At 42.8% G+C, this 23,626-nt stretch overlaps 1 protein-coding gene across 1 annotated transcript; it reads right to left on the bottom strand.

Moving 5' to 3' along the window:
- Positions 1-715: 715 nt before the first annotated feature.
- TMEM33 (transmembrane protein 33) lies at positions 716-22,682 on the bottom strand. The gene is made up of 8 exons (XM_075261623.1): positions 22,615-22,682; positions 14,781-14,836; positions 10,309-10,403; positions 9,942-10,129; positions 8,526-8,593; positions 7,939-8,072; positions 5,276-5,359; positions 716-1,534 (listed from the first exon to the last, which is right to left on the bottom strand). The coding sequence occupies exons 2-8, from the start codon at positions 14,823-14,825 to the stop codon at positions 1,405-1,407; spliced, it is 744 nt and encodes a 247-aa protein (XP_075117724.1). The 5' UTR covers positions 14,826-14,836; positions 22,615-22,682; the 3' UTR covers positions 716-1,404.
- Between the last annotated feature and the right edge of the window lie 944 nt (positions 22,683-23,626).

Below are 23,626 nucleotides of genomic sequence, written 5' to 3'. Positions count from 1 at the left end.
TAACAGGGAGTCATCCATTGTACATACGGACTTACACTAGAGTCTCCTATTACTAGATTTCACATCCACCATGTCAGGTCTCTTGCATAGAACAGATCTCATTTAAAGAGGACCTTTCATCAGATTGGGCACAGGCAGTGTTATATACTGCTGGAAAGCCGACAGTGCGCTGAATTCAGCGCACTGTTGGCTTTCCCGATCTGTACCCCGGGTAAAGCGCTATCGGTCCTGGTACCGTAGCGCTTTACAGTTAGAAGGGTGTTTCTGACAGTCTGTCAGGAACGTCCTTCTCCACAGCAGCGCCTATCGCGCTGTACAGTGTGAGCGGGGAGGAACGTCCCCTCCCCTCCTGGTAACACTCGTCTATGGACAAGCACTGTGAGCAGTGGGAGGAGGTGTTCCTCCCCGCTCACACTGTACAACGCCATAGGCGCTGCTGTGGAGAAGGACATTCCTGACTGACTGTCAGGAACGCCCTTCTGACTGTAAAGCGCTACGGTACCGCTAGCTCTTTACCCGGGGCACAGATTGGAAAAGCCGATCAGTGCGCTGCATTCAGCGCACTGTCGGCTTTCCAGAAGTATATAGAACTGCCTGCGCCCAATCTGATGAAAGGTCCTCTAACACTGAAACATCATGGAATTGTAGCATACAAGGAGAGAAAGCAGGATGAAATCTAAAATTCAGGATGACGTCTGTTTTCCCACTGGAGTCACATGACATACAATACACTACAAAGCAGTATTTGGTTGTATTGGTGCAGGTATGAATTTTATTGCATCTTTTGTATGTGTACAACTTTGGAAAAAAAAAACAAAAAAAACAAGAGTCTGACATTTCCAGAACCTACATACCTCAAAAATGCTCTAAAATCACGTTGTAAATTAGATTATCCTATGTACATCTCATTAATCTTCATACAAAGGAGCTCATAGAATCAGAAAGAAATATCTCAGAACCATAAAGTAACATTTCTTTAATTGTACAATGGTAACTACTCTGTTCTTGGAAAGCTGAATCTAGAACATTTATTTCCTCTTACAAATCAGTTTGTTCTTGGACAAACTTTGTGCATCTTTTGTAGTTTACGTATTAAAAACCCCCATGCTGCAACCGTCTAAGGCGATCACTGGAAAGGAGATTCCTGACAGTACAAGTATGTACAAACTAGGTTCATGTCAAAGGGTGTAGCATTCAGGCTTACATTCGCCTATGGGGAACAAGTCACAGGGATCACGCTAAGAAATTGTAACAAGTGATGTATAAAAAGGCATAAGAGAATTCAGCATTGTTTACATGGACCTGTGCGGATGCCATCATCATTGTAAACCATCTGGGTAGAGCAGAAATACCAGCTGCTAATGCTCATTTACATACACATTGTATAATTTAATTAAGAATAACTTATGCGACGGTTGGGGCTAGTCGGCTTATAAAGGCAATGCTGCTAAGACACAATCTTCTGACAAAGTCTGGACATGCTGGTTTCATTACAAGGTGCTCCAAGATAATCCTCAGCTCCGTGAACAAAGTCCTGCAATACAGGAGATTAAACATACTTTGTATTAAGTGACTGCAATTTGAATGCTTACTAAAATCGTACATTGCTGTATATAGGAATATAGAAAATCTGGGCTACAAGTGGCATAGACTGGAGGGCAGCAGGTGGCCTAGCGCATGATGAATTGCAGCGTGTCTGTCGGCATCTGCACACACTAACAAATGATACAACACATCCCAAACTTCCATGAGAAAACAATTGTCAACCTACGCCATGTAAGGCTGTGATCATGCATGTGTTGTTTAGTTGTAGGAACAGAAGAACGGACCTGTGTATCTTAGGGAGAGTTCACACGGTGTAACGTGCCGCGTGATGTGGCACGTGTACGCCGCGGGAGCCTTTGCGGGCCGTACACGCTCCCATTGATTTCAATGGGAGCGGGGATCGTATGCGCCGCGCTAGTTTGCGGCCGCAAAGTCACAATCGCAAACTAGCGCGGCGCATACGATCCCCGCTCCCATTGAAATCAATGGGAGCGTGTACGGCCCGCAAAGGCTCCCGCGGCGTACACGTGCCACATCACGCGGCACGTTACACCATGTGAACCCTCCCTTAGAACTACATAGTTAGTATGGTTGAAAGAAAGACATATGTCCATCAAGTTCAAACAGGGGCTGGAAAAGGGCATGACATTCTATACGTTTCCATAACCGTCAATGCTATTTTGATCTAAAAAGTCATCTAGGGGTATGTTCACACGGCGGAAACCTTTTCCTCGCGGGCTCGCTGCGACAGGATGCTGATGCAGTGCACCGGCATCCCGCTCCTGATTAGGCCCGAATGAAAGAAAAGAAAAACGCGGCTCCCATTAAAATGAATGAAAGCCTTTTTTGCAGGAGGATTTTGAGGGAGATTCTGTGTCAAAATCAGTCTACAAAAAAAGTCTGTGAGAACTAGCCCTAAGCCTTTCCTGAAGCTGTGAGCAGATACTTGGGTAGGCTATTCTACAAAGTCACTGCCATACAGTGATGAAGACTTGTTAGCTATTGAGATTAAACCTTTTTTTCTCCAGACAGAGGGAGCGCCTCAATGTCTTTTAGGGGATTCAGCTCACTGTCAGCTTTCCCGATCTGTGCCCCAGGTAAAGCGCTATCGGTCTCGGTACCGTAGCTCTTTACAGTCAGAAGGGCGTTTATGACAGTCGGTCAGGAATGTCCTTCTCCACAGCAGCGCCTATCGCGCTGTGCGGAGGAACGGTCCTTCCCCCCTGATAATACTCGTCTATGGACTAGTACTGTGAGCAGAGGGAGGGGGCGTTCCTCCCCGCTCAAACTGTACAGCGCGATAGGTGCTGCTGTGGAGAAGGACGTACCTGACAGGAATGCCCTTCTGACTGTAAAGAGCTATGGTACCGGGACCGATAACGCTTTACCTGGGGCACAGATCGGCAAAGCCGACAGTGTGCTGAATTCAGAGCACTGTCAGCTTTCCAGCAGTATATGGAACTGCCTGTGCTCCGAACCATGAAAGGTCCTCTTTAACTCCTTTAGCTTCTCCTCATAACTGCAGTCCCCATTCCCCTTATGAGTTTTGTGGCCGCCATTGCACCTTTTCCAACTCTAGGACATCCTTTCCTACAGTTGGAAAAGAGTTACCCAGAAGTGAACTGATAATGCAGATGGGACCGCACCAATGACTTTTAGAGTCGGATTACATCCCTGTCCCTAGAGTCCACACCCCTGGCAGATAACGGATCCCATAGGAATATTTTGGATGATTTCAGATTTTAACATAGCCTTAGGGTCCCATTCACAAAGAGGAAAATGGTGAAGAATTTCAGCACTGGAAAAAAAAAAAAAAAGCCTCCCATTGACTTCAATGCTAGCAGAAAAAGGAACCCACTGAAGTCAATGGGAGGCTTTTTTTTCAGTGGTGAAATTCCAAACCAAATACCTCCGTGTGACTGGACCCTTAGACCCGATACAGGCAGCAGGATAGAGCAATCATTGCTGTTTGCAATAATCCGAAATTCACAGAAAAAAATACCATATTCCTTACCGACAGACAGTTGTAAAAAAAACAATAATTGAAAAAAAAAAACTAAAGCTTAGCCCTCCATCTGTCTTTCATGCGTTTCCATTCATTGTAGTGGAGACTAGATATTTTATATTTGTCTCTTGTCCTCAATGTTGTACTGTTGTTTATTGTCTCCTTGATTAATCTTTGTATTTTTGTGAAATATTAATACATTTACATTGTTTGTATAGGTCTGCCCATAGCATTTATTTTGTTTTTGGTTTAGTTGTAAAAATCAACCAGTTTTATAAATGTGTCCCAATGTGATGGCCTATATGGCACAAGGGCCAAAACTTCACACGATGGCATTTGGTATAGGCTTGAATATCGGCAAAAGTGTGTCCGAAGTGCTTGGAAGAATCCCACCACTGATCTTACTGCAAATTATGCTGCAGAGTCACCACAAATTTCCCCCCTTCTACATTGAAAATAAGGAACTCTACAGTGGAGGTCTGACACTTCCAGAACGGGATCCGCAGCATTCTTATTTTTCTGAGTAGAAAATGTCTGCAGCAATCGGATGAGATTTGTACCACCGCTTGCCTTGTACTATGGTCTACTGTATATAAAACATTGCTTGGTGATGATTTGCATTGGCCTTTACCGGATGCAAACAACGAGGGAAGAGAATTACCGATACTGTGATCTTTCACCCCCCCCCCTATACATTAAACTGGTCGCTGGTCGGCAGCGCATCTTTCTGTATAAACAAGGTATGTGCGAGCATTTATGCCAGAATCTGTTCTTGTGAATATTTGCAAATTGTTGGCCCAAGTAAACCAGCTATGAGGTCTGATGCTCACTGACTTCAGAACGTTGCATGCCATTTTGGAAATGTTGCCAACTCCAAGTAGTAGCAGAAAAGGGGCTCTATGGAACATGGCATAATTTTATTTTTTAAGAATTGTCAAATACCCAGTAGTATGTAGAATGTTAAAAGATAAATTTTAAAGGGATTCTACCATTAAAACCTTTTTTTTTTTTTGTGGATAAGACGTCGGCATAGCCTTTAGAAAGGCTATTCATCTCTTACCTTTAGACGTGGTCTCCGCTGCGCCGTTCCTTAGAAATACCGGATTTTACCGGTATGCAAATGAGTTCTCTTGCAGCGATGGGGGCGGGCCCCAGCGCTCAAACAGTGATGGGGGGTCCCCACCGCTGCCAGAGAAGGGTCTCCAAGCGCCGCCTCCTTCTTCGTCTGCAGCATCATCTTCAATGTCTTCTTCCGGCGCAAGCTCGTAACTTCTAGGCCTCGGGCCTTGGGCAGAGCAGACTGCGCAGGCGCACAGGTCACGGGAAAATGGCCGCTTGCACAGTATTATTAACGGCCATTTTCCCTTGGCCTGTGCACCTGCGCAGTCTGCTCTGCTAGAAGTTACGAGCCTGCGCCGGAAGATATGGAAGATGACACGGCGAACAAACAAGGAGGCAGTGCTTGGAGACACTTCTCTGGCAGCAGTAGGGACGCCCCCATCGCGGTTTGAGCGCTAGGGCCCGCCCCCATCGCTGCGAGAGAACTCATTTGCATACCGGTAAAAACTGGTATTTCTAAGGAACGGCGCAGCAGAGACCACGTCTAAAGGTAAGAGACGAATAACCTTTCTATAGGCTATTCTGACATCTTATCCACAGAAAAAAAAAAGGCTTTAATGGTAGAATCCCTTTAAGTTTTAAAGAAGGAAAATTTCAGCCCCTTACCGGCAATAAGGATTTCTTCTGGAGGAATAACGCAGGGTCAGGAATCTGTAGTAAATAAAAGGCTGCAGCAAGCTTCCCTGACCACTATGAAATAAATGTAAAGAATATCCATGTTATTAGAATGTAATCTAACCAGAGAGAGCACAGGATGAGGCAGAAGCAGATGACAAGGTCACCGTCATCATGTAGCGGCTCCTCTTACAACATACATGTTATGCAAAAAAATATTCCATGTTATTTGTGTCTTGTTTGTTTTATTCATAGTGAAAAAGAATAAAAGACCTGTATATCGTATTCAGTTACTTCTCTTACTTTGCATACAGCTGACTATGCATTTCTTAATAGATGTGATGGGGAAGGGAGGTAACGTCAAGTGTATGGGCAGAATATGGTGCAACAGGAGCCGTGGCTGACCATACGTAAAAGCGTTCATATTTATTTTAAATAGGAAAATATAGCATAAGGCACGCTGAAGTTTAACATGCTCAATCCTCGTTTTCCCTAAGGGCAGACAGCAAGTTGCCCAATATGTACAAGGGTTATCAAATGTGTATGGACAGCATAAAACCAACTTTTATTCTGCAGAAACCAGTATAAGGCCTGGTTCACATCTGCATTCGGTATTCTGTCTGGGGAATCCACTTGGGGACCCCCCCGAACGGATAATACTGAACGCATTAACAAGCGGTTAGCAAAGAAAGCTATAGACTATAGTTATAGACTAGAATGGGGTCCGTGTGGTTTCCCCACAAATCATGCTGCTTAAAGTACTTTCCTCTCCGCGTGACTCATGCAGACACCGCGCAGATAACACACAGACCCCATTATAGCCTATGCGGTCCGTGTGCTTTCTTTGCTAACCACTTTTGAATGGGTTCAGGGGGTCCCCAAGTGGACTACCCGAACAGAATATCAAACGGAGATGTGAACCAGGCCTTAAAAAGAAGAAAAACACTGAAAAATGGTCTGTTCACAAGTATAATTGGGACCTGTGTTGTCATCCTTGAAGGGAGTCTACCACCACCGTAGTCACTTTCTGTAGAGGTGGTCTGTGACATTTTTTTTGTCAAAGTGCCATTTTGTTGCAGGGAATAATCAACTTTTAATCCATATTCAAATCTGTTCAGTGCACACACATTGGCCATGGTATTAGTTTTTACTGATCACTACTAGAGATGAGCGAGTGTATTCGATCGAATACCTCCCCTCCATAGACATTGGTGTTATAGGGATTTTTTTTTGTGTGGATAAGGCGTGGGAATAGCCTTTAGAAAGGCTATTCGTCTCTTACCCTTAGACGTGGTCTCCTCTGCGGCGTTCCTCAGAAATATCGATTTTTACCAGTATGTAAATGAGTTCTCTGACCGCGATGGGGGCGGTCCCCAGTGCTCAAACAGCAATGAGGGCGTCCCCACCGCTGCCAGAGAAGTGTCTCCAAGCGCCGCCTCCTTCTTCGTCCGCCGCGTCATGTTCAAAGTCTTCTTCCGGCGCAGGCTCGTAACTTCTAGCAGAGCAGAGCGCGCAGGTCACGGGAAAATGGCCGCTAGCACAGTATTGATAGTGGCCATTTTCCTGTGGCCTGCGCAGTCTGCTCTGCTAGGTTACAAGCCTGCGCCAGAAGAAGACTTTGAACATGAGGCGGCAGACGAAGGAGGAGGCGCTTGGAGACACTTCTCTGGCAGCGGTGGGGACGCCCTCATTGCTGCGGGAGAACTCATTTGCATACTGGTAAAAAAACGATATTTCTAAGGAACGACATGGCGGAGACCATGTCTAAAGGTAAGAGACGAATAGCTTTTCTAAAGGCTATTCCGACGTCTTATCCACAAAAAAAAAAAAAAATGTTTTAACGGTAGAATCCCTTTAAAAAACAAACAAAAAAAAAACAAAACAAAAAAAAGGTGCCGTGGGGTTGGAGGGGAAACGAATATTTCTCGCCTTTACGCGTGGTATTCGACAGAGTATACCAATAACTATGCCAATGGAGGTTTTTGATCGAATACTACTATTCGATCGAATACTATTCGCTCATCTCTGATCACTACACATCATGACCTATCAATCTTTATGCTTGGAGTGAAAAGACAAAAACTGCTGTTTTCATGCCCTGTGTACACAGGACAGCTCATTTGTATATAATAAAAATACAGTGAAATTGCATAGTGAACATAAAACATACATGTTGGTGACCTAAAATTTTGCTAACCAACCCTTTAACAGCCTATATGGAGTTCAGAAGTGAATCTTGTGGAGTTAGATTGGCGTACAACACATGAAAAATTTAAGCGTTTTACGCCCAAAAAAAATAAATAATTTTTTTCCCCTACTGTTATGACATGCTTGTCACTTTTCAAAAAAGTGGGGGGAGGGTGTAGAGGTGGGCTGGGGTAGGTTGCCTCAGCCCTAAAGATTTACTATAACTTGCGCCAAAATTACTAAGAGGCCAAAGTGTTACAAATTCTTACGCATCTGCCATCAGCCTTGGTAATATCAAGACATTAAAATTTTTTAGAATCAATAGAATTTTTTTTTAAAGTTCTAACCAAATGGATAAACTTGCTGTCATGTTGCAGTTTTACAGCCACTCGCAGTGACATCATGATGGGGTAAGAACCTACCATACACAGAGATCTTAAGTCAGCATTCCTATTAGCGATTCCTACCTGAGTAGCATGAAGACTGTCGCTGGCATTAAAAAGATCTCATTGCAAGCAATGAACTTCAGAATATTTTGCTGATTTGCGTTCAGTTTATCCAGAAGAGACCTGACAAATGGCATACTGTTGGCTCCCTTGGCCTGAATTGGGGAGGAAAACACATAAAAACAATCGAAACTTAGGTTACCGGGTTTACAATCGCACACAAGAACTCCCCGTCCACCTCGCCTGCTGGGGCCACTGGGAGAGGAGATGCAGCAGGTTGGCTATATCCTTTAGGTTAAAGGGTGAGGGTGGTTACAAACTGGACGTACCCCCACCCAAGTTACATTGTGGCCACCCTTGTAATAGTCGCTGAATTGTGATGGATGAAGATTACAACAATGTTATGTCTTGTTTCATATAAATTGTTTAAGCATTGTTCCAATATAGAATATAATGAAAAAAAAGAACCAGGGTGCCGCTACTACAGAGACCACATGGATGGTACCTTATATTGTGATCAGGAGACATGCCTGTATATTATAGAAGACAATGCAATGTAACTGATGCCTGTGACGCCCCATAGTCACATCTAACCACAGAATACTTACATCCAGGACCTTCTTAGTGTATGTGGCCGCATGAAGCAACGAAAACAGCAAAACAGGGAATATGCTCACTGAGAAATAGATTAAGGAATGAAAAGGAAACATTACTCCGTATGTCATTGCCTGATACACGGAACCATTGGTGTAATCTGATTTGTTAACTGTCCTCTACATAGACATGATTCCCAATAACCTTCCACATAACCATCTGACGTCAGTTGTGATCCCTGTTTTCATATGCATTGACCTCACTTGTAAAGACTATGGAGTCAGAAGGCCAAACCACTAACTCTAAATACCTTATTATTCTACAGCCAAACTATGGACTCCTTCATAAATGGCTGACAACCACACTCAGAAGCAGTAAGGCGCCTCTAATTTAGGGAAAAAGTGCGTGATTGATTCCCATGAACCCAAATAGGTAACAAACTATGTATAAAATTATACAATATTAATAAAAGTACTTACTCTAATAATTACTCTTTTTTTATTTGAAGTTTCTAACTTTTATTCCGACTGTAACTCCACCCAAAACCAGCCCCAACTCTGACTCACCAACCCTGCCCAGTCTTCAACCAAAATAGTGATCGGTGGGAGCCCCAGCAATATTTGTGTGTGTACACATACTATACCGTATATACTCGAGTATAAGCCAATTTTTTCAGCACAGTTTTTGTGCTAAGAAAGCCCCCCCCCCTCAGCTTATACTCGAGTCAAGCAAAAAAAAAAAAAATATTTTTTTTTGGGGGGGAGGGGGTGTCTATGACCAGCCGCAATAGTAATGTATAGAATCTCCCATAAAATAGTGAAAAAAAAGAAGCTTTAAAAAAATATATATAATAAAAAAATAAAGTAAATAAAAGTTGTAAATCCCTCCTTTCCCTAGAATACATATAAAAGTAGGAAATGGCTGTGACACACAAACACATTAGGTATCCCTGTGTCTACTGAATATAGGGGATCTGCAGTGCTCCTGTTCCGTCGGGAAGGGGTTAATAGGAGCACTGCAGATCCCCTATAGTCAGCCAGGCTGAATTCCAAGTGGGGGAAGAAAAACCTCAGCCCTCAAGCTCAGGGAAGGGGCAGACAGACAACCAAAACACCCCCTCCCCTTCCCCTTCCTCAGCAACTACTGCACCCAAAAACTCCGACCATTTTAATTTTTGAAATTTTCCAGTAGCTGCTGCATTTCCCCCCCTCGGCTTATACTCGAGTCAATAAGTTTTCCCAGTTTTTTGTGGTAAAATTAGGGGCCTTGGCTTATATTCGGGTCGGCTTATACTCGAGTATATACGATATAGATTATAATTATAATATATAAGATAATCCTTTAATAGTCCCACACACACACTCCCCCTTTACTTCACAACGTTCAGAGGCTTCATGTAACCATGATAAGGTAAATAGCAAAAAGGATACTTGTAACCGGGTAGGAATTGACAAAGATGAGGGAATACAATAGGTAGTGACAGCTGTCCTCTAAAAGAGCCTGACTCAAAAATGCCCTACTAAGCTGGAAGTGAGGTAACCTCTGGTGTAGCCGCAGGGCACTGGTGAGGGCATTGGCCAGCAAGGCACGCTGATAAAAACTGGCAGCTTCATGTAAGCTGTAGAGGAAAATACAAATAGAATTACCAGTGAAATAAGAAATTCTCAGATACATTATTAAGATTAATTACATCTAGAAAATGGAAAAAGAAAAATTCTGAAAACATGCACAAAAATTCAAGAAAATGGATAGATTGATAGACACACTCTAATGCATCACAGCATAAACATAACCTACCCTAAAATAGGAAGAATAAATAACGCCGAGCAGTATACTGTGAACCATCGAGACAGCCACATAGCCGTGTCCAGTTTATTTGCCATCAGGAATTGCTAAAAGAAAAAAAAAAAAAGAAAATACGTTAAGGTCCAAATAATTATTCTACAGCAGATTATTTTCGTTTTTCCCACCATTTTGGATTATACAGATAATATATACGGTATATATACTGAATAAAGCACAGCTTGTATCTTTAATAGATCTTGCCACGCACATTGCTTTTGGACGGCTGTAACATGGTTGTCCAATCGATGATGGTGTTGTCCACACAAATGATGCCACAAGCAACATTTATTAAGATGCCCCATCGGGGGACAGTTTAGTTGTTAAAATTAGTTACATATACTGCCATTGCAAATGGATATCTGTGGTATTTTCATGGCTGATGACAATCTAACATCAATAACTGGTGTTATTCTAAAGTGTGGAGGAGTAAGACACGCAGCAAATTTATTAGGCCATGGAAAGCTCCGTCAGTCCTGCCAAGATCCACCCGTTCTTATAATTGCTCTTAAAACATGGAGAGAGTAACATAAAGGGATATATTTTGTGAAAGAAATTACGTATACCAACATATTTGACTATTTTATACCATATAACTGTTGCAAAGCCCTTGATAAGTCTCATCCCCTCAATACTAAACAAGTTAAAGTGATAACATTCTTCCTACCTACAGCCACCACTAGGGGGAGAACAACAGCCGATTGCAGACACTGTATATACTGAACACAATAGTAAAACAATATGTACTTAGATCTGCCAAATGGTGGCAAATCTGTTCCAATGGAATGGGAGAGTTTCAGGGTGATTCCGCTTCAAAAATCTGCTTGCAAAAAAAAAAAAAAAAAAAAAAAAAAAAAAAAAAAAAACTGTGAACTTACCCTAACTGAGCAGATGCCAGGAAAAATCTGCACACACGTTTTGCCAGCATGTAGTGCTCTAGCGTATTCCAAAGGGGGGCTGTTACTTCAAATGGGTGCATGTAAAATCACATTCCCCACTGGGTTTTTAGATGTAATCAGTTTTTATTGAAAATCTTTATAACAAACAAAGATTGTCAAAAGCCAAAAAAATAAAATAAAATAATAAACAAGGTGAAGGCTGGAACCCAATAGTGTCCAAACCGACAGTATAGAGACCCTCAAACACAGAAACGGAAGAAATCAAAACAAATAAAGAAAACTTGGAGAAGGATAAAATGAAAACAGGGAAAGGGGACATAAAAGAATGAAGACAAGACACAAAGGGAAGAGGGGTGAGGGACCAGGGCAGGCAAGAGCTGAAAGACAGACGGAGTGCTCCTAAAGGCCGAACAGAGAGAAGCAAATTCCGGAGTTTCCTGAAATACGACCCACGGCCGCCACAGGGTTTCAAATTTAGAGGGATCCGTAGAGTCTTCAGCAACTAGAGCCTCCATTCGCCCACTGGATTTTTAACTAGTGATATCTTTAGTCATTTTTTATTTTTTTTCGTTAGCTATAGTGGCATATCATAAGTAAGAACACCAGAACCATTTTTCTAGGTGGTATAACCAGAGATACAGCCATTTGGTAATTGCTCCTGCTCTATGTACTACATTGAGTACAGGTGTACGGACAGAATCTCCCTGGCATTGCTAATGGAAACTTTACAGCCTATTTTTCTATTAAATGGAAGTTTGATAGGTTAATAAAGTATATCACAAATGTTTACCAATTTTTTCACGTCAATTTTTTCAGTTCGGTTATTACAATATATGCAGTTTAATTCGGAACAAAGAAACTGAAACTGCGATTATTATTCAGATCCCAGAGTATGATGATCGGAGGTCCCAGGAAAGTGATCAAATATAGAAAACATGGTTACTCCACTCTCCTAGGCTCCAGCGTGGCTCCCTGTTGTCTTCAGTGCTTCTGCCTGTAGTTATTGACAGCTGACGCCCAATCACAGGCCTCGATAGTCCCTGACATTAATCAGAAGTGCCGAAGACAATAGGGAGTCACACCAGAGCCCAGGAGAGGCAAGTAGCACTATTTTTTAGGTTTCGTCACCTCCCCTGGGCCTCTGCTCTCTCCAGACCACAGAGTAGAATAAGCGGAGGCCCAGGAGAGGTGAGCATCACTGTGTTTTATGTTTCCTCACCTCCCCTGGGCCTCCGCTCATTATACTCTGGGGTCTGAAGAGAGTCCAGGGTATAATAGCAGTTTCGGTTCTGCTATTTGGTTTGGCCGAGTTTGGTCTGAACAAAAGTGCCAAGTGAACTTAACAGAACAAATCACAGAAGGTTCACAACACTGTAAAAGGAGCGTGGTTTAGAACGGGTGTGACCTAAATAATCTCCATTAATCTTAATCAAGGTAAAATGCCTAATTTCGATTTAGGTCACCATCGCCCAGCCCTGACCCGAAGCTACAACTTTTTCCACAGTGGTTCTCAAACAATAGCACAAACACCAGCCAATGCACCCTTGCTCTAGATTACTAAATCAGTAACTAGACACTATTACCGTATATACTCGAGTATAAGCCGACCCGAATATAAGCCGAGGCCCCTAATTTTACCACAAAAATCTGGGAAAACGTATTGACTCGAGTATAAGCCGAGGGGGGGAAAATGCAGCAGCTACTGGAAAATTTCAAAAATTAAAATGGTCGGCGTTTTTGGGTGCAGTAGGTGCTGGAGAAGGGGAGGGGGTGTTCTGGTTGTCTGTCTGCCCCTTCCCTGAGCTTGAGGACTGGTTTTTTTTTCCCCCACTTGGAATTCAGCCTCGCTAAATATAGGGGATCTGCAGTGCTCCTATTAACTCCTTCTTGACGAAACAGGAGCACTGCAGATCCCCTATATTCAGTAGACCGGGCACTGTCAGACACAGGGATACCTAATGTGTTTGTGTTTCACAGTCATTTTCTACCAAAAAAAAAAATAAAAAATTCTTTTTTGCTTGACTTGAGCATAAGCCGAGGGGGGCTTTTTCAGCACAAAAACTGTGCTGAAAAATTTGGCTTATACTCGAGTATATACGGTAAATCAGTTGTATCTCACCAATGTAGTCACTGCATAAAACCACCTATATAGTCTGAAAATGTATAAGACATGTATGGAAACTCTTACAAAAAGCAAATCAGCTACTAAAACAAGGACATAATAAAATCTATTAGTACGAGTTTTAATATGTTTAACCAGTCGGCTCGCAAAATACGGTATTACACAAGTCTATGTAGTGCTGATCGCATGCAAGAGATAAGCATAGGAATGAGTAAAAATAAAATGCTTGCAGCTACTGGAGAACAGTAGGGTTAATAATAAACCATGGCTGGACTATGGCAGGGAGAATCCTAGGACTGAAAGAGTTAATATATAATCAGCTTTAATTGACAATTCTCACTATCTAAGGCGATAGCAAGTAAAGGTCACGAAACAGAAGTGTCGCACACCCTCCAGATTTAGAGCAGATCAGTCGCCAGATGCTATGTACCAGATCCCAATGGAAAGATTTATCATGAGGAATATTCTAAAGTCAGTTTTGCTGCATTGCCGTCACATGCGCCCAGTTTATCGAATGTCGCGTGATGTACCCTCCAAGTCTTCTCGGAAGCTGCTAGTCACCAGGCGGTATATGATATGCCGCTCCTATTTAAGTAATTGAAGTGGCACTGCAGTTTACCAGAACCATAGCTATGCAGTGCACGAGGCTGCTGCACTATTCATATTACCAACAGATCACACACTGATTATCAATATCCACAGATATCCTATAGATAGGTCATCACTATGCAAATTTGAGAAAACTACCTTAAAATGATACAAATAATAAGTTCCTCCCATTGAGTTCTATGGTAGAGTATTGTGGGCATGCTCCATGGCCTGTGCCGAGGTCAGTGTATAGGGAGGAGAGGTAGTGAGCTGTGTCACATCACCTACTGTGAATGGTGTGACCCTGGATTTTATATCAGGGGATAATCATACTCATTAGGGAGAGTGTGCACCTACACAGGCGTACGGAGACTTACAAGCCATTTCTGCTCCGCTGGGGATTATGGGTAAAATATGCAAATCTATTCTCCAGGATGTAATTAGAAGAACAGTGCCTCTGCTTGCTGCCCTCTAGAGGGCAGCCCCCTTAACATCATGCATGACTCGCTTAATGATCCTAATAACATAATGCAGAGATTATTGCCAAACTAGTATTTCTATTTCGAAAGGAACAGATTCAACGCTATGGACGTTTCGATCTGTCGGATCTCCTCAGCATAGCGTAGGGATACTAGTTTGGCAGAGTGACCTGGATATACATATATATATATATATATATATATATATATATATATATATATATACACACACACACACACACACACATACATATATTATTACTGATATTGATTCCTCTCTATGACCATGACAAGCCAATAGCTGTAATGAAGGGTACAAAACGTGATAAATCTACTCACCACTGCTCCCCCCTGAGGGGCACTGTTAGGGACTGAGTCCGCCATGTCTGCCAAGTCTGAAAGACACAGAAAAGAAACAAGCTCTTACATTGGGATTATGGGAAATGTGACCATTACCATTACGTCGGAATAGCCTTTAGAAAGGCTATTTGTCTCCTACCTTTGGAAATGCTCTCCGCTGCGCCGTTCGTTCGAAATACCGGTTTGTACCGGTATGCTAATTAGTTCTCTCGCAGCGATGGGGGCGTCCCCCAGCGCAGGAGATGCGATGGGGGTGTCCCCATTGCTGCTCGAAAACCGACTCCAGCACCGCCTCTATGTTCTTCTGTATCCTCCCCTTCCTTCTTCAGCTCGATGTCGGACGCCTGCGCAGTACGCTCTGTTCGGCAAAGACTTTGAGGAACGTACTGCGCATGCGCGAAATTGCGGTGTCGGCACTATGGCCGCGGGCATGCGCAGTATGTTCGGCAAAGTTCGCCGAACAGAGCGCACTGCGCAGGCGTCCGACATCAAGCTGAAGAAGGAAGGGGAGGATACAGAAGAACATAGAGGCGGTGCTGGAGTCGGTTTTCGAGCAGCAATGGGGACACCCCCATCGCATGTCCTGCGCTGGGGGACGCCCCCATCGCTGTGAGAGAACTAATTAGCATACCGGTACAAACCGGTATTTCGAACGAACGGCGCGGCGGAGAGCACTTCCAAAGGTAGGAGACGAATAGCCTTTCTAAAGGCTATTCTGACGTGTTACCTAGAAAAAATAGTTTTTTAATGGTAGAATCCCTTTAAAGGGGTTATCCAGGTTTCTAAGATTGATGGCCTATCATTACGATAGTCTTCAGTAGTTGATACCTTTTTAATGGCTAACTAATAATGATGACAGATTACAACGTTTCGGAACTCTCGGCTCCTTTCTCAAGTAAATTTAAAAACCATTTCTGAAGGATGAATATTTATATACAAAAGGGCACATAGGGATAGAATTCTAGGAGGCAGGGGGGAAGAGAGTTATTGGTAGAAACAATGTAAACAATTCCAGGTTCTTATCAGTTCTCAGGTCAGTGATTTCTGTAAGAGGTCATAAAACCATGTGACAGATTTAACCCCTTCTCCAGTGTTTGAAGCAGGGTCATAAGTTTATACTCATAAATCCGTCGCCCTTTCTTTGATTTAAAATTCCTTCTTAAAACGAGAACAAATATTTTCCTTATACTATCCTTACGATAGGTCAGTTAGATCTGCAGATCACTGGTACCAAGGCATTGCGAGAGATCCATGCTGCTCACTTGCTGTACAAAGTTTAGTCTATGGATAGGCCATCAAACTTCGAAACCTAATAAACCCTTTAATCTGATACGTCTTCTCTAATTCCCAGTCCTCTCTTCCTTTTTGTGAAATGGCTACTGGCACCTCAGACTACACATTGCACTCTGTGCTTTGGTGGTCTGAGAAAGCCCCTTGTTCTGTAATGGTCCATCCGACAGCAGGGAGGATCTTCCAAAGCACAGTGTGCAGAGTAGTCTGAGGTGCTGGTGGCCAGTTAGAAAAATGGGAGATACAGATTAAGAAATTTAAGATGCATTTTTATAAACCAGTCTGTCTGTCTGGGGTTCTTGTGTTCTACTGACTTAGCCCTGGTTCACATCTGCTTGGCGACCCCCGAACGCATTAAAAAGCAGTGAGCAATGAAAGCACACCGATCACATAGAGTATAAGATCTACTTTCCTCTCCGCATAATTCATGCGGACACCGCAAGGAAAACACATGGACCCCATTATAGTCTACAGGGTCCGTGTGTGCTTTCATTGTTCACCGCTTTTTAATGCGTTCCAGTATGCCGTTCAGGTAGGTCCCCAAGCGGTGTAACGGAATATACGGAACGCAGATGTGAACCAGACCTTATCTAGTAACATACAGGACTTTATCTTATCAGTTCAGAAAATGCGTTCAATGACCTGAAAAAGTAAACACCCGAACATGATCATTCACTAGTAATATAATAGAAATCCAAGGAGCGGTTTCAAAAAAAAAAAAAAAAATAGATCACTGTTCCAACAGGGACATGAGGAGATGATGGATTCCAATGCTGGAGTGGTGGGTGATAAAGAGACAAGCAACAATTCAAGTATGATATCAGTTAAAGGGGTATTCTGAGACTTAGGATATATAAGTAATATCAGATCAGTGAGGGTCCAACACCCAACAATTATCTGGTTGAGGACAGTGCATTGGTCAGAAGAGTACTTCCAAAAATGAACTGCAGATACCTCCACAGCAGTGCCGAATCCTCACTGTTCCCTTGTCGTGCAGCCTTTGCTTGGCGTTATTTCACTCCATCGCTGACTTTTTCAGCGCCTAATCTACTATCCATCCTTGTATTATTGCCAATGTCAATGTTTACCCTTATGTTTGCTGTCCACTAATAAATGACAAGTGCACTGGATTTCCTCGGAGATATGGTAATGATCTGTCCCAAGTACAGTTCAGAAGTATTTGGAATACAAGAAAGCCTTTTGAGGCTGAGGCCCCACATTGCAGAAACACAGCTTTTTTTGTTGCAGATTTTGCTGCGATTTTTTGAGCCAAATTCACTCCTGGCTTGAGCAAAATGTGGAAATATAAGCGCTTCCCATATATTTCCCATTCCTTTTGTAGCCATTCTTGGCTTTGGCTCAAAAAAACTGCTACAAAATCTGTAACAAAAAAAGCTGTTTCTGCAACGCATTGTGGTTCTTCCGGCAGCGTTCATGGAGTTTTCCTCTGTGGACTTTCTGTTACAATTATACTATGTGGAAACCGCCGACATTTCCATAGGTATAACTGACATGCTGCGATTTCCGAAACCGTGACAGTTTTGGAAATTGCGACATGTCCTTCCACTTACTGGCATCATTGGTCAAGGTGACCACTGAGGCCAATCACCAGCCTTAGGAATGCTGATTGGCCTCACCGGTCACATGCAGCGGGGGCTTCCACCAGAAGACAACGGACTAGTAAGAAGAGTATGATTTTTTTTTTTCTCACCTCCTCCACCTGTTTAAAGATAACATTTTTGCATGGACAACCCCTTTAAGGCTAAGGTCCCATGTTGCTGAAATTTTTATTTTTTTTTCATATTTTGCTGAATTTTTTTCAGCCAAACCCAGGAGGTTACAGAAGGGTCATTCAGTCTCAAGTGATCCAAATATGAATATTTTTTTTACCTGACGTCTTTAGATTTTTTTTGTTGTTTTTATTTTCATGAAGTACAACTTAAGTTAATTACAAATTAAAAGTTTTGAATTTTTCTTCATCAGCTAAATTTTTTGCAGACTTCTAAAGTTTTGAAAGAGCAAATTTTGGCCTGGTACTGGTTTTACATTTTTTTTTACTATATCTCGGGATAGAAGTAAGATAAAGAGATGGGAGAGGCATCATTTTTCTCAGAACGGTACCGGCTTTCATTTGATATGTCACAAGACTATATTTCTTTAGATTTTATTTTGGATAAATCAAATTCAAAATTTTGACATGCAATTGTGAAATATGACATATCTGGTGAAAGCCTGGACAGTCCTGAGTAGATTGGTGCTTATTTTGTTTCTCTATCTTTTTTCTAGCCTGAGTTATGAGGAGAAATGTAAAGGCAGGAAACACAGAAATTCACACTTTTTCTGAACTTTGAAAATCAATTAAAAAAAAAAAAATTCTAGAATTTTTTTTTCCTTCACATCTTACATTTTCTGACACACTATTATCAAATAACTGAATCTCAAAAGAATTAAAAATAGAGAGGTAAAAATCATTGGCTCACTTGACATGGAATGACCCAGAAACAATGAGAAATATATACCGTATTTTTCGGACTATAAGACGCACTTTTTTCCCCCAAAATTTCGGAGGAAAATGAGGGTGCGTCTTATAGTCTGAATGTCGGTGGAGGAGTGGGTTTGCAGCATGGCCGCGCTACTGTCACCGCTGGTTTTCTTCAGCGGCAGTAGCGCGGCAATCTGCAGGCCCCGGCAGCTAAGACAGTCCCCGGCATCTGCTGTAATAGACCGGCGGATGCCGGGGAGTGTCTTAGCTGCCGGGGCCTGCAGATTGCCGCGCTACTGTCACCGCTGGTTTTCTGCAGCGGCAGGAGTGTGACAATACTGCAGGCCCCGGCAGCTAAAACACTTCCCGGCATCCGCCGGTCTATTACAGCAGATGCCGAGGACTGTCTTAGCTGCCGGGGCCTGCAGATTGCCGCGCTACTGCAGCTGAAGCAAACCAGCGGTGGCAGTAGCGCGGCCATGCTGCAAACCCACTCCTCCTCCACAGGTCCCGGCAGTCGGTTAGCCCCGGGGCCGGTCCCCACCGGCCCCATACCTTTAGTGATGCAGGCCGGCTCCTGCACGGCGAGGCCGCAGGAGCCGACCTGTTCCGATGACAGCCGGGAGCTAATGAAGGCTCCCAGGCCTGTCATAGATATATATTACTATCGCGGCTGGTCTATGACCCTCCGCGATAGTAATGTATAGAATCTCCCATAGACGGCAATACACTTGTATTGCCATCTATGGGACTTGCAATCAAATGATTGCAGGTTCAAGCCCCCTAGGCGGGGGATAATAAAATAGTAAAAAAAAAAAAAAAAAAAACACTTAAAAAAAAATATAATAAAAAATTAAATAAATAAAAGTTCACCTCCTTTCCCTAGAATACATATAAAAGTATAACATTACTGTGAAACATACACATTAGGTATCCCTGTGTCTGAAAATGCCCGGTCTACTAATATTTTTATGTACAGTGAACGTCAAAATCAAAAGTGCTAAACTGCCGGGTTTTTCTCTCTGTTTTGCCTCTGAATTAAATAAAAGGTGATCTAAGCAATAAACATTTCCCAAAATGGTATATCTAAAAAGTACAGCTGGCCCCACAAAAAAAAAGCCCTATACACCCCCGTACAGCTGCAGGGTCACCTGTCAATGTGGCCTTGCAGCTGTTCCAAAACTACAACTCCCATATATTAAATATTTTACCATTTTTTGCCTGAAAATTTTTTTCCCCTATTTTTCTCCTCTAAAACCTGAGTGCGTCTTATAGTCCGAAAAATACGGTAGTAGGAAGTTCTTATACTTCTACTTTTTGCGCAATCCACTCCTGACTTTGGCTCAAAAAACTGCAGCAAAATATGCAAAAAAAAAAAAAAAAAAGCTGCTTTTCCTCAGCATGAGACCTTAGCCTAAGATTACCGTATATACTTGAGTATAAGCCGACCCGAATATAAGCCGAGGCCCCTAATTTTACTACAAAAACCTGGGAAAAAACTTATTGACTCGAGTATAAGCTGAGGGGGAGGGGGGGGGGGGGGGAATGCAGCAGCTACTGGAAAATTTCAAAAAATAAAATGGTCGGCGTTTTTGGGTGCAGTAGTTGCTGGGGAAGGGGAGGGGGTGTTTTGGTTGTCTAACTGCCCCTTCCCTGATCTTGAGGACTGGGTTTTACCCCCCAGCCTGGCTGACTATAGGGGATCTGCAGTGCTCCCATTAACCCCTTCCCGACGGAACAGGAGCACTGCAGATCTCCTATATTCAGTAGACACAGGGATACCTAATGTGTGTGTGTTTCACAGTCATTTTCTACTTTTATATGTATTCTATTTACAACTTTTATTTTTTTTTTTAAAGTTTTTTTTTTTTTCTTTTCACTATTTTATGGGAGATTCTATACATTACTATTGCGGCTGGTCATAGACACCCCCTGAAAAAAAAAAAATATTTTTTTTTTTTTTTTGCTTGACTCGAGTATAAGCCGAGGGGGGCTTTTTAAGCTAAAAAACAGTGCTGAAAAACTCTGCTTATACTCACGTATATACGGTATATAACAATGTATAACAGGTGTATGAAGAGAATACATTGAACAATACACTGAATGATGATGCGTTATACATACATAGGTCACTACTGTAACTTCTGACCTTATAGTATGATTAATACAATGTTTTTGTGATAAATGGAAATATATACGGCAGACAAGTATTTTTAACACATGTATTATCTGTCTATATTTCATCACACCATTCTAAGGAGTGACTGCCCAGACAAATGCCAAGCAGGTTCTGTAGATTGCAACACACCAGAAAGACTGGAAATCTCAAGCCAGAGACAGTGTTGCAACATCTGTCACCTTTCCTGTGGCTATGCGATAAATGTATATGACCTCTGGGGTCCCCTCACTCAGACCTAATGGGTTATGCACTGTGTGAATCAAGCATTAGTTTGCATGTGTGACCACGGCACTCCCTCCACTCTATAGAGATGGCCTGAATGGTGGTTACATAAGGACACTACCATTCCACCCACACAGGGCATTTAAGGACAACCAGCAATTATACATTTACCGCCTAGTGTGTGGATAATAATTGTTGTTACTGGGAAAACCACTGTAAAGCTAAAGCCCCATATAGCAGGCGGCAGCAAGAAAGCGCTGCTTGAAAAACCACAGCGGCCGCGCATCGCCTATAACACACCTAGCAGGATTTCCGCAGGTACATTTGCTATGCAACCGCAACAGTTTTGGAAATCTCATCGTATCCACTGTGAGTATTTTTCCGTAAGGTGGGGATGGTATTCGCTAGGATCCAATTTACTTGCAGTGACTGTAAAACGCCACTTATTTTCCTTTGGCGTTTGTGCTTGCAGGGTACCAGCCTAAAAAGGAGTGGCAAAGAATCTCAATTTTTCATGCAGAGAGGGGAACGGAATGGCCCAAACACAGATGTGAATAGGGCCTGACTCAATCTTGCTTCAGAGTCAATGCTATTCTCCAGCATTCTGCCATGTGGAATCAGCAGGTGGAAAGTGAAGAATCTGAAGCTGGTGTCAAATTGGCAACGGATCAAGACAAAAGACTGTCACCACTAAGATGGTTGGAGAAGATCTTTAAAATTCTACAAAACTATTAATTACTTGTACAATATTTGCAAAAATGTCTACATTTTCAACTGAGTATGCTGACATTGAAAAAAAACCCGGCTGTACCTAGCATTGCAGCTCAGTCCAGTCATTTGAATAGGACTGAGCTGCAAACAGATCATGTGACATCGCATGGTTATAAGCGGAGCAGAGCGTCGCTGTCCGCAGGAGTCCTGGGTGTCGGACCACCACAGTTCTTCTATACTTGCCCCATCTTTTAGACAGGTCATCAATGTAATAAGCCTAGGAGACCCCATCAGTCACTCCAGGGAGAGATGGTTGCCTTATGATGTATGGCTTGGTCCTTACATAAGTCATGTGACTGCTGTAGCCAATCATCAGTTGTCTAGATGGCATTGGAGCGTCATGGTTGCAGTAGGGAGGGCAGAGCCCAACACGCTGCTTATTGTAATATTTGTGTTTTAAAAAAAAATCCCTTTTTTTTTGGGGGGGGGCTCTAATTTTATAATATATATATATATATATATATATATATATATATATATATATTTTTTTTTTTTTTTTTTGGGGGGGGGCTCTAATTTTATAATATATATATATATATATATATATATATATATATATATATATTATTTTTTTATTATTTTTTTTTTTTGGGGGGGGGGGACTAGCCCTCTTATTCTAATGTGGGTGACATGACTATCTCCAATGTAACCTACCAGACAATATCACATACTGGGTTACTAAGAGGGATACATTGTATCAGAAGTGACAGCCCAGGCCTCCTGTATCATGGCTACCAAGTCCATTCATTCTCCATGATGCCACCGTGCCATCCCCAGCCACCTCGTGCCCGGTTACTAACTCCCCTACAACACCCTCCAGTCAGCCCGCTGAGCCCTCCCCATCCCCGGGAGCCGTCACCGCTTCTCACCGCACACAAGTCCCCGTACCGGCCAGACTCTTCCTCCAGCAGCGAAAGCGAGCCAATGACGTCACTCAGCAGCTTCGCCAATGACTATAGAAGAAGCCGAGAACTGGGCGTGGTCCCACAGCAGCAATAGGGCGGGACCTGTCGCGAAACTAAGGACGTCATGGTGATTGGCGGACTAAGGAGCCAATGAGAGAGGCGGAAGTAATGACAGTTCTAGAATGTTCTGGATGCGGTCACGTGAGGCAGCACCGCCGGGATGGGTTATATGGCTGATGACTAGCGGTGCAGGGCTCCTGTGCTGTGTGTGTGTGTGTGTGGGGGTGTCACCATACGGGAAGGGAAGAGGATACAGCGCGGCTCTAGCGCTTCCGGGAAGTGGCCATTCATTCATAAGCTCGTGGCAGGAGGCTGCTGTATATACATAGAGACAGCGGTGCAATAGTATAGGACAACCGAGCGGGGGCGTAATGAGGGAGAATAGGGGCCATAGCAGGTCCTGCCACAGGCTCTACTGGGTATGGAAAGCGTTTAGGTAGTTCTTGTCATCCTAATGCCCAATATACTGAAGAGAGCCATGTCATAGTACTAGGATAATGTACACAGTGATGTCATTCATATAGATGTAATGTACACAGTGACGTCATTCATATACATGTGATGTCATTCGTATAGATGTAACGCACACAGTGATGTCATTAATACAGATGTAATGTACACAGTGATGTCATACTACAGGAGTAATAGACACAACGATGCCACAATACTAGGTTAATGCACACAGTGATACCCTACTACAGCAATAATGGGCACAGCGATATCCCAATACAAGAATATAGTACACAGTGGTTTCACAGCAATGATATAATGCACACAGTGATGTCACAGTGCAGGGAGAATATACACAGTGATATCACAGTCCTGGTATTCTGGACACAGTCATTTTGCAGTACAGAGATAATGAACTCAGAGATTTCACATCACAGGAATAATGTACACAGTGATGTCATAATAC

Source organism: Leptodactylus fuscus, chromosome 1 (assembly GCF_031893055.1).
Source record: "Leptodactylus fuscus isolate aLepFus1 chromosome 1, aLepFus1.hap2, whole genome shotgun sequence".
Lineage (NCBI taxonomy): Eukaryota > Metazoa > Chordata > Amphibia > Anura > Leptodactylidae > Leptodactylus > Leptodactylus fuscus.
Note: the sequence above shows the minus strand (reverse complement) of the source record. Positions and strands in the feature narration are given on the sequence as shown.

Bases quoted from the DNA above. Each gene is read 5' to 3' on its own strand.
- TMEM33 (XM_075261623.1), bottom strand. From the start codon at position 14,825: ATGGCGGACTCAGTCCCTAACAGTGCCCCTCAGGGGGGAGCAGTG. The intron at 10,404-14,780 runs GTGAGTAGATTT...TTTTTCTTTTAG, and splicing joins CCCCTCAGGGGGGAGCAGTG to CAATTCCTGATGGCAAATAA. The intron at 10,130-10,308 runs GTAGGTTATGTT...TTTCCTCTACAG, and splicing joins TTTATTCTTCCTATTTTAGG to CTTACATGAAGCTGCCAGTT.